The sequence below is a fragment of the Paroedura picta genome, chromosome 11 (assembly GCF_049243985.1).
Source record: "Paroedura picta isolate Pp20150507F chromosome 11, Ppicta_v3.0, whole genome shotgun sequence".
NCBI lineage: Eukaryota > Metazoa > Chordata > Lepidosauria > Squamata > Gekkonidae > Paroedura > Paroedura picta.
In genome coordinates, this window is record NC_135379.1 from 42,185,390 (window position 1) to 42,197,349 (window position 11,960).

General features: G+C 42.2%; 1 protein-coding gene across 5 annotated transcripts in view; it reads left to right on the forward strand.

Annotated features, from left to right (window-relative positions):
• The window catches only part of TRAK1 (trafficking kinesin protein 1), an 86,427-nt gene that overhangs the window by 70,856 nt on the left and 3,611 nt on the right, over positions 1 to 11,960 (forward strand). For all 5 annotated transcript variants that reach the window (XM_077303064.1, XM_077303063.1, XM_077303062.1 and 2 more), the window contains one exon: positions 7,143 to 7,245. In XM_077303064.1, the coding sequence (XP_077159179.1) occupies positions 7,143 to 7,245 (103 nt within the window). The remainder of the gene's footprint in view (positions 1 to 7,142; positions 7,246 to 11,960) is intronic.

An 11,960-nucleotide genomic window follows, 5' to 3' on the forward strand; every position in this document is an offset into this window, starting at 1 on the left:
GAAGCAAGAAAAAGTTTAATTTTGTACGTGTGTGTGTGGGTGTGTACTATGCATCCAAGCGTACCTATGGATAATGGAAGATTCAAATAGCTATCATTTTCACCAGCATCAGTCTTAGCACGGTTTATTTTAAAATCAGAGTCCAGTAGCACCTTTAAGACCAACAAAGATTTATTCAAGGCGTGAGCTTTTGGGTGCAAGCACTCTTCCTCAGACTATGTTATTACACTTGCATTCTGTCAGTAGGGTGCAGCTGCTTATCACAATAGGCAGTAGATGGTTTTGTCACCATGCCTAGTAATTAAACACGAACTGCGTTTGTAAAAAGTGCCATTAAGTCACAGATGATTAATGGGTTATTGATTAATAGGTTTTTCAAGGCAAATAATTAAGCAGTCATTAAGGTTTGGTTTTGCCTTCCTCTGTAAAGTCTTCCTGGGTTATCTGTCATCCAAGGACTGGCCCTGCTTAACCTCCAATGAGATTGGGTTTTGCCGATTGGTCGGGAGTTAACTTAATTTTTTTTTAATGACAGTAATATGACCATATATGGTCATGTTGACCCACCCACCCCCAGTGGCCAATGATAGGCCTGGAGGGGGCGGGAAGGGGAAGGGCCCTGACCTTTCAAATCCTTGCGGCCAAGATTCATTGTACATGGTAGGGGCTGAAGTCCAGAGGGGTAAGTACTCTCATTTTAACTTAATAGCAAGGCAGGTGGGAACTGAGTGGCATAGGCCTTCCCTGGCCCTGTTCCTGCAGGCTCCCTTTGGTGAAGGAGAGCAAATTGGTAGACAGCCCAGAGTGCAGATATGGTTCTGTTCACAAATAATATGAAAATATGTCTGTGCTATCACTTGCAGTTCTATGGCAGTGGCCCAGTGATGTCATATCTGGTGGGGGTGTCTGAGTGATGTCACTTCTGGTTACATGTCACTTTTAGGGGCGTTGTAGGTACATGTACCTGGAGGACAGCACTTCAGGGGTTTCTCAAAGCTCGAAGAATGTTTCATGGTTTTCTCAATGCTAAAAAGGCTAAGAAAGTCTCATCTAGAGCATGGATAACAAGAGACGTTCTTTGAAATCAGTTGCTCCTTAAATAGTCATCTGTGCCAAGGTAAAATAAATGCCTCCAGGATTCAGCTACATTTTGGATTACACAAACAGTGGGCTAAAATGAATCAACCAAGGAGGACAGGCATTTTTAAGTACAAATGAAAGACCCACATGCAGGAGGTTAGATCTAAAAGCGTCCTTCATCTCATAAAACAGTTCATGGAACAGTATATTTGGATCCAAAGTAAAGAATCCAAAATTAATATTTTATCTAATTCTACCTTTACATTCTTGTAAACAACCTGTCTGTTGTTATGCTGGTTATGAAACGTTTAATGCACTAGATGCTTCGGAATGCAGCCCCACACAGAGCTGCAGCTTTGAAGTCCATTGATTGCAGCAGTCTTAGAAGGGTGTATCTCTGTTTAGGATTGCACAGTAAGTGTAAGCGCATCTTTGCTTTCGCTAGCTAACAACTTTCTAATTGGCCGTCAGTGTTTTCTTTGTCATTCAACTGCATGAATCCCAGATGTGCACAGGATGTGGTTTTTTGCATCTGGCTTTCATTTTGAATAAGGCAGTTGGATCGGTGGAGGTGGACCAAGGAAGTATGATTATCCATGCGTACGGGAGAATCTGAGCATGTGAAAATTAAAAGAGCTCTTGTGGCACCTTAAGGGCCATCAGATTTATTACTAAATTTTGTGTGGCTGAGCCCACTTCATCATCAGATGAAAATGTGTTTTGCAAGCCAACATTCTGTTAGTCTTTAAGGTGCTTTGAAGTCTTCCCCCCCCCCTATTTTGAGCTTACTGCAACAGCCTAGGATGTTTTCCACATGAAGACATGGGTGTGTGGTTTTCCCCATTGTTGCTGTAGAAAGAGTGCAGTGGCAATTGGGGTTTCTGCATGGCATGTTTGATCATGTGTTCTCTACCCTAGACTCCAAGCAGCAAGCAGCCACTTTTTCTCTGTGCCACTAGGAACTTAGTCTTCAGTTTTTTAAAAAACTGGCAATTCAATATCATCTCAGCAGTATAACAAGCTTTTGGGTTCCCTGAATTTGTAGATTTGGGGGGAGGGGGGGTCGTAAGCCTCTAGTCCTTTTTATTGTGGCAATCATGCCAAAACAAAATTTGGACTGGATGTTGGAGATGAGGAGGAAATAGCAGCAATTTACATGCTGAATTCATAGTTGTAATTGTGAGAGATTGTGGCAGAGTCTGGCTGAATTTTCAAGTCTGAAGAGAAACCAGGCTGACAATGGAAGAAAGAAGCACTTCTTTATTGATGTACACAGCCAGACGTACACAGCCGAAACGAGCCCCGGAGGAAAAAACTCGTTTTCAACCTCTGTCTTTGTCAGTGGCTCTGTAACAAATTGTAATGTATATGAGAGATATGTCATACTATACCTACTGAAATTGAAGCAATATCACTCAATTTAAAATGCCCTGCCTTAACATCTGTCTACAGTCCAAAAACAATTTTTTCTAATGCATAATGTGGCAGAACACCTGGTTTCCCTTCTGGCTTCCTCGACCGACAGGTCTTTCTCTTCCGTATTTTCAAGTCCTTACAGATGGACTGTGGTTTTGAAATTTTGTAGATAGAAACTTAGACATTTATACAACATTACTGAAAAATAAATGACTGGAATTCAGAGAACCCAAAAGACTATTATAATGCTCTTAACAGATTTCAGTAGCTTATTTTAAAAACAAGGCCTCTGGTGGTAGGGAGGGGAGATTTACCATGGGGTACTGGGACCGGGAAAACTGCACCAATGTCCATGTGTGCCACCTTGGCTTTGCAATCTGCAGTTTGGAGAGAATTGCAGGAGCGAAAAGTAAACTCTGGGAGGAGTATGGAATTATGCTGTAGGAAAGCAAGGAGTGGGGTGCGGACTGCTTCCAGTAGCATCCAGGCCGGGAAAATGTAAACAACCTTTACTATTAAGTGCTAATGCAAACTGAATTTTGTCTTTTTTTCTTAAAAAAAAAAGACAGTCCAGTTTAATACCATGCAGATGAGTTGTCTTTAAGAGATCGTTAGTAAAGCTGAAACAAGGGAGCAGTAAAGTAGCATTCTTAGAGATGGGAATAGGTCAGGAGCTTTGGTCCTGGTTTGAGCGATTTATGTTTTCCAGTCTCAGTCTGAAAACTCTAGAGGGCGTCACCCCAAGGGTGTGACATGACTCGGTGCTTGCACAGGGGATACCTTTACCTTTATACACACACACACACACGCAGAAATATATATCTGGTAAGGCATTGGAGGAGGAGCTGGTCTCATGGCTTAAGTGCCACTTAGCGCTTAACACCCACTTAGAGCGGCTGTCCCACCACTGAGTGATTCCTCCTCCAACCGGCTTGCCTGTCTGTCCAGGGACCAGCTAATCGCCTTCTGTCCCCCACCCCTGACCGCTCCCTCCTCCTCCTGCTTCCTTCCAAGGCCCAGAGGCTGCAGATCCCTGCTGCATGAGAGCAGCCCCTGCCAGTGAGTTCCTTTCCCAGGGACCTCCAGCCTGCAGCCTTTCCAGGTCCTGGGGGGAGGGAGAGACCATCCACAGAGTTTTTCCACCCCACTCCCCAGTCTAATGCCCGTTGTGTTCCTGAATGCAACGGGCTTTGTCCCTAGTGTGTGTGTGTGTCTGTAATGTTCCAGACTATCATGCTTATAGATATTGCCTTGTAACCTCATGTGAAATCTGTGCACATGGCAGAATCTGGTATTTGGAAGTTTCCACTCTCCTTTCCAGCAGCACTGCAAGGATTAATCCAAAACACTGCGGCAGAAAGAGAGAGGCTGCCATAATGGTTGGGGTCCAGATCTGTTTTGGAGAGGGTAAAGGCCTGCAGCTGTTCAACAGTGTTCCAATATGGTGATGGGCTTTGAATTTCATCATAGCATGTGGTTGTGTCTTTGGAGGCCATGGGATGCATGAGAAGACATCCCTGTATTCATGATGGAATCCACGCAACTTACCTTGGCTCAGAAGCCAAACATTTGTTTGTAGTTTGTGTGTCTAGCCGAATAAGTTGCTACTGTTTTCATTAACTTGGCACCGGAATGAAATCCTTGGAAAGTCATAACTTTGTGGAAATCTGATAATTTACGGGACATTTACTTTTTCCTATTGTGTTCAAAGGGCAAAGAATGCTACAGCCATGTGAAAAGCTACGCTGTTGACTACTGGAGGATGCTGTTTACCCAGGTTTCCTTAGTGATACCTTCGCAGGATTGGGCCTCTTAGCTCTCAAAGCTGATTTATCTTTAATTCTTAAGCTCTTCTTAATGGGCTCAATTGCCACTTTTAGCAGCCTTTTCCTATCTTGCATATTCATTAACATCTATGAACGTGTTTGGTTGTGTGTGTTTTTTCCCCTTTTCATTTTTGCTTAATGCAGCTGGATCTCTTCTGCTATAACTGTGTGCGAAAATAAAATTGGAGTGGATGATGCAGATGAAGGGGGAATAGCACCAGTTCCGAAGCTGAAGTCTAACGAGTGTGTAATCTGGGACACGAGAGTCTTGTGGCATAAGAGTCTGTAGATGGAGGCTTATGAGCAATAAGTCTTCTCATGCCACAAGAGATCTCTTGTGTTTGCTCTCAGGCTAACAGCTACTCCTCTGGAATTAACCTAAAACAGTCCTTGTTTTTCTCACCTAGCACTGATTAGTGTCAAGTCCTCAGATATTTGTCTCCCAAATAACTTTAACCCTCCTTGGTTATTTGAGGGTTTCTCTAGCATTTACCTTTTACTTAATCCATGATAATGAAGACGATCATGATTGCCAGGTCCTGCCCCCCCCCCCCGTGTTAATTAACTGACATTATGTATGCTAATCCCAAAGGCATCAGAAGTGCCAATATTAGCAGTTCTTGAGATGACGTAAAGATTAAAAAAACAACAACACAACCTTGAATTGACAACCATGTTAGAATACACAACCATTTAAGACAAGAGCTCTTGCAAGACGGAGAACAAGAGCTCAGTTTTAAGTCACTGCCATTGATTTGGTCACATTCAACTGTCGGCTTGCGCCTTCATGCACACAGTAAATTTACGCACAGCAAGGAAAGACCTTTGTGCATTTCTCGGCCTCTGAAAGTTCAGAGTGGTTTGTGGGTGTGATGTAACTAGTTTGTCAAACCATCGTGTATGTCCTGTCTTACTAAAATACGACCTGCACTTTGGGAATGTGTTCTATGTGGGGAGGGAGGTAGCTTAGTGGTTGGGGGAATCTCACCAGCATGTGTGTTTGTGCATGTTTTTTTTTATCACCACTAATGGAAAAGCTTGGTTTACTAAGCAAGAGAACCTACGCAATCATGATCTCTTTGCTGTAGTACTTAACTTTGGATCCCATCGCAATGACCTTATTAGGTGCATGGAACTTCTTGTTTTGGAATTATCCATAAAGTATGTCAGGTGGGAGAAGATCAGCACAGTTGCATTAGTGGGTGACACAGGGTATGGGGATGGCGATAGTGCGTAAAATGTTTGCTTTCCTGCACTCCTTTACTATGCTCATGGGAGACTTCAGGTGGAAAAGATATAATTTCTTACTTGTACTTGTCTGCTGACCTTAACATGTCACGTTTCATTTGACTGAACCCACTTTCCCTTTTCCCATGGATATTTTATATACATCTTTCATTTCCTAAGACTAGATTCGGTCTACAGCCCCTCCCACCGACCATTCATTCTACTTTTATAAAATGTGCACCTCCATACCTACAGGTTCTTATCTGCACACATCTAAACACACAAACTCATTTTCTCAAACTGTAAAATGCGAATACACTCCTTTGGAAAGTCATACTGACTTTTACTCCAGAGTGGCTTTGCAGGTGAGGGGCTTTAAAACCAAAATGGGAAGATCTAGTGTAATTTCCAGTACTTAACAGGATTCACAAATTGGATCTCAACAATATTTTTAATATCTCTACACCTCTATGGTTTTCATAGGCTTGGAGTAATGCAAATTAATTTTTCACATCTAGTCAGTGGAAATAAACCTTTCACACATAAGGTGGAATGAGCTAAAGTAATCTGAGGAGAAGGCATAATGGAATGTTGAGTAATGGGACATACTTTATGGCAAATTTCAATATACCACAGATGCACTGCATAGCAATTTCTCGTGAAAAATTAGATTAAATTCTGATCTGACCCCGAGAATCATATGAATAAGAGCCTTGTTGCAGAATCATATGACCTTATTCTGCTGCCTTTTTCTCTGTATCTTTGGTGTCGCGGAAAATATTTATGAATGACTGTTCATAATTGCTATCTGGTGCAGCTGCAAACATTCTGTCCATGGTAGTAGGAGCTGGGCAGAAGCCAGGCAAATATTGCAGATGGACAGTAGTGGATCCAAAAGGTCTTTGTTTGGATTCAGAAGCAGATATATTCTATTATTATTTCATAAATATACTTTACTGCTTACCTGTTAAGCATCTTGCTTATATAGTTGGATCGATTACTGACACAAAACGTGATGGGAATACTCTTGCCTGGATCAGTGTGGGCGAAGCTGAAATGTAGGTTCCGAATGGTGTCTTTACAAAGAGATCTTTTTGAATGTTTGTTACCAGACTTGCCACTTGCAACTAATTAAAAAGAAATAGCTGTTTAGTGGGAAGTAATCCTACCCAGGGTCCTTCCCACATGCTGTTCTGTTCCCAGAGTGGGATGGAAAAGGATTATAGGGGAGCCACATTCACGTTGCTCCTAAAACTTAAGAACTGAGTTGTAAGAGAAAGTATTTTGTAGGCGTGCTGTTAGCCAGATCGAACAGCCTCATCCTTAGGACAACCACATCACTGTAAAATCTTAATAACTTCAGTTGAATCAATTAGGTGCTACCATGTTGACAAAAAATTGCCAAGACTATGTAGAATAATAATAAGTAAAATAATAATAAGCCAGAAAACTGGCTACATTTCACCTTCCTCGCACAGATTTCATGTGAAGTATTGCATCACTTTTTCTGCATCTGTTTGAGCACAAAGAACTTATTTTTCTTTTCGTTTAAAATGTAAATGCAAAGAATGTGCTTTTTTTTTTCAAATGTAGTACATCATCCTGGGAAGTGCATGTCACAAACCAACTCCACCTTCACCTTCACCACCTGCCGCATTCTGCACCCTTCTGACGAGCTCACACGAGTCACTCCAAGGTAAGGTGTTCCAGCGAGCTATCAGGTCTCCCTGGAGTCAAGCCAAGTAGGGGGAGAGCATTTCACAATCACATATCTCAGAGTTCTGGATGCTCTAAGCTTCACCCTGGCCTGGCTCACCTTCATCTTTTCTAGTGTTTACATATCCCAAATCATCAAAGAAATCCAGAATACATTTCTGTGTCACATACTTACTGTTACTTACTGTTAGGGGCAGGTCTGACCAGGTTTAATCCAAACCATTAGCTACCAATAATCTGAGAAGGAGCTTCTGTGTAATATCGAATCCTGGAATAAGAACAGAGAAAAGGGAAAATGCTCAAGGTGGGATGGAATGTCATCCTACTTTTTTCCAGGTAGACCTAAAGCTTCTCACCTCTGCTTCAATGTATGAGTCTCTCAGGATGGAACAGGGTGACACCAATATTGTGAGTAGTTACTAAGAAAAGATCTGCTTATGCTTGTCTGGGCAAGTGTAGCTGGAAATAGTTGTTAGAGGGAAATGAAACTGTCTTTAGGAAGTGCAACGTGAGAATGATTGTGGCCCTATCCCATTAAGACTAGACAGAATAGGCCTTCTGTTCTTCTCCTTTAGCCTTTCCTAAAGAAAACTTCATCATCCCCTGCCCCTCAGTTGGATCTGAAAGAGACAGGCAGTCTGGAGGCAGGTACTTGGAAGAACAGCTTCCTCTCTCCCCAGCCACCAAGCCCTTAAAAGCCATTACTCCAGTAGCCCAGCGTGCCTCTTTGTTGCCCTTCTGCCTCTCCTAGCTCCGCAAACAGCTTTGGCCAGAGTGATCCTAGAAGGCGGGATAAGGGTTTGCTGGGGTTGCCAGGCACTTGGGCAACAAGAATGTTTGGAAAGTTTTTGTTTTTGTTTATAGCAACACTGAGGAAAGGGAACTCAGGAATCACTAATGGAAACAGACTAAAGTGTTTTCAGAATTGCTAGCAAATTGCTTGTGCAGCAGGCTTTCTCAACCAGGATTTTGCGAAACCCTGGGGGGTTTTTTTGTTTGTTTTTTAATCCCCCTGGAAGGGTTTCCTGAATGGGTGGGAGTTAATTAATTTTTAATATATTTTTAAAATTTGTTAAAGGTAATTTGGAGAGCCTCTTGTGGCGCAGAGTGGTAAGGCAGCCGTCTGAAAGCTTTGCCCATAAGGCTGGGAGTTCAATCCCAGCAGCCGGCTCAAGGTTGACTCAGCCTTCCATCCTTCCGAGGTCGGTAAAATGAGTACCCAGCTTGCTGGGGGGTAAACGGTCATGACTGGGGAAGGCACTGGCAAACCACCTCGTATTGAGTCTGCCATGAAAACGCTAGAGGGCGTCACCCCAAGGGTCAGACATGACTCGGTGCTTGCACAGGGGATACCTTTAAAATTTGTTAAACTTGTATTGGGTGATGTGACCATATATGGTCATGTCTACCCCCCCCCCCCATGGCCAGTGATGGGCCTGGAGTGGGTAGGAAGGGGAGGGGGCCCAGTGGCCGTGTATACAGCTATACCATATTTCACATGATCACATTATTTCCAGGGGTTTCTCAGTGATAAAAAGGTTGAGAAATGTTGGGTTACACTGAGCCCTGCCTAATTTGAATTGAAACCATTTTACTTCTTTGTGGGGGAGGTATTTACCCACTTTGAGCACCATGTTGAGGATTTACTGTATGTCTCTAACAACAAGGTTAGTTAATACTTTCAGGGAGGCTTAAATTAACTTTGGCTCCTGTGCTGGTCCATTGTCCAAGAACAGATCTCACCCCAGCCTAATATACCTCCCAGGGTGGTTGTGAAGATGTTAGGACAACTGCTGTAGGCCCCAGTTGAGTGAAAAGTTAGGGTATTCATATAATAAGTCCATTGTTCCCTGATTAAAAGAAATGTTAGACTTCAAAATGCAAAAGCTGTTTCTAGAAAAACATTTGAACATGCTTTATACTTTGTATTTCCAGCAGTAAAATAAGCCATATGTCAAAAATGTAATAAAAGGCTAGGATTAAGTGTTTTTGTTTCTTAAATGTTAAGTGTACAATTAAAGCCTCTCATTTCATTTAAATGAGTTGATGATATCAAGAAATTTAATAATATCAGCATTTCAATTTAAAATTGTAGACAGCACTTTATTAATCAGGGTAATTCAAGTTTACAAAAGATACCCATTTCTTTATTTTCCAATAAATTTTAAAAGACAGGTTGCAGACATAACTCCAGTCCCAGCTTAATCTCGAATGCAACAAATGGATTTGTTTGGGGTTTTTTCCTCCCATTTTATCTTGACCATAATTGTAATGCAGGGGTGAAAATCACCCTGTGTTTTAACAACCCTGGGGGAGATTATCATTTCTTAATATTTGGAGTTGTTATTACATAAATTGATGATGGGGTTATAAATTAATCTTTGGCATTATTCTTACATAAAATATGTACATTGAAGTGATTTGCAAATGCTTCCTTAGCCCCATCAGGCAGACAGGATGTATTTCCCTTCATGTTTTGAAAAGGAGACCTATCCTAAACAAGACAGGTGATTCAGTGTAATATCCTTCATTTATATTGCATTCGGTTTTTGACTTTCCTCACGTGTTCTCTCCCCATCTTTGTGCCAGAAAATGAGCTTTTCTGTGTCAGGTTTTTGCTCCAGCTTGGCTTCTTGACCATATTGTTTCCCCCTCTCCCTTAAACATGCAGTATTGGTTGCCAGTCATTGGTTCCATCAAGTTATTTTCAGACAACTGGTGGTCTGAAAAACAACTGGTGAGGGCAAAAGGGAGTGCCAAAACTGCAAACTATAATGCTGCTGTAATCAGAAACCCAAGGTGGATCCAAACCCTATTGCAGAAAGCCCAGCAACTTAATATTGCTGCATAAAATGTTGGGAAAACACACCAGGGCCAACAGACCTGTGTTGCAAGCACAAGCAGAGAAAATGATGGTCACAACTCTTTTCCCAGGATCACTGCTGAAGATTTAGCAAGTACTTTTTTTCACATGCGGTTCACCTCCATAAAACGCAAGGGTTACTCAACAGGATTATTAATGTCCTTGATCTGAGTAGCTTGAACTTAGCTTCAGCAAATTTGCCATGATGTTGGCTGCCCTGGCATTCATTGTAGACCCCAAAACAGCAACCAGTGATGTTATCCGTGCACGTGGGCTAGAGAAGGAGACCTCCGTAAACGAATGATGCTTCTTCACAGGTCATGTGAGGAAGACGATGGAGCGGCCTTATGTCACCTTATGCTGAGAGGAGAAGTAGGGCCAGCGGGACAGGGGGTGAGCAGCACTGCCCAGCAATCTCTGTGCTGGCAGAGTCATGTAGAAGGAATGCTCGTGTTTTGTGGCACCAGCTAACTCGAAGCCTTTAAAATATATATATATCAACCCCTCCCCCTTTTCCATTCTAACATGACATTCTAACATGAGGTGACCTTCTAATCCAGACCCTCGACTAGTTTATAGCAAAGTGCTGAAACTGTATGGTCTAACACAGATTGGTGGGCACAAGGCTACTTGGGGTCCTCCTTTCTTTTTTCTTTGTCTGTTCCCTCTCGATCCAACGAGGCCCCGTGTTTTAGCAGAGGATTATATTGTCAGCCAAGAAAGCTTTTGGCGGGCTTGCCAATAAGTATGCTCAATTTACACAAGTCTGAAAGTAAGCTCATCTAATGTTATCTTTCGGATATTTGCTGCAACGTTGCTTTATATCAGAAATTATGTTTAAATATAATATGAAGTGACTGTTTGTGTAGCACCGTCAGTGTGTTATGACGTTTTAGAGAGCAACACAATCCATTAACTTCAGGAAGCCGAATTGGTTGGAAATGCTTTTAATCATGCACCCTCTTATGGGTGTGCACTAAAATTAAACGTAAAGCTTCCTTCTGATTGTTCTTCTAGTTCCTTCCTCTTCAACATTACAGCTTCTTCCTACCTGTTGTTTGCTGTTGCACGCAAATTGGGCAGACCATGGTCTCCACAAACCGTAGTTTGCCTGGAAAACAAAACTGCCAACTACTGTTTGCATATGATGACTTGCCAGCAAATGGAAAATGTGGGTGAAATCTGAACACATGAGGAAGAAGGGAGGAACATGGGAGCCTGAGACTCATTCACACTGCATCAAACCATGGTTGGGCATCATGTCTGTCTGATCCATAGTCTAGTGGTTTACACCTGATATACATAGCAGAAATCCTCAAAGGCACCTCTGATAACAATCTGCAGGGAGGATAATAGTTTTTGAGAAGCCATTGGACACCTTGGCCCTTTCTTCCTCCCTTTGACATGACTTGAATGCTTCTAAATGTTGGAACTGCACAGGAATGAGAGTATCGTCAAAATGTTCCTTTCAGGTATTATTTGTAGATCATTCTCTGTGTAGTCCAGCATCCTACCTTTAGGACCAATGCTAGGACTGGATGGAAATGCCAATCACTTTTGTCATGATCAAATCCTTTAATTTGCATTTATTAAAATATTTATAGCCTGATTTCACTTGAGGCTCAAATTTAATACATACAAAATACAATAAAATCCCCTTTCCCCAAGGTCATGCCTGCAAGCATAAACCGCATCAAAAGCCCTCACAAATAAAACGACCTCTCAGTGTCTCCTAAAGACCCCCTCTGCCTCCTCAGGGAGCCCATTCCATAAAGTGTGGACTCTAGTAGCTGCCAGCTGGGGAAGAACTCAAAAGCTGGCATTACTTCATA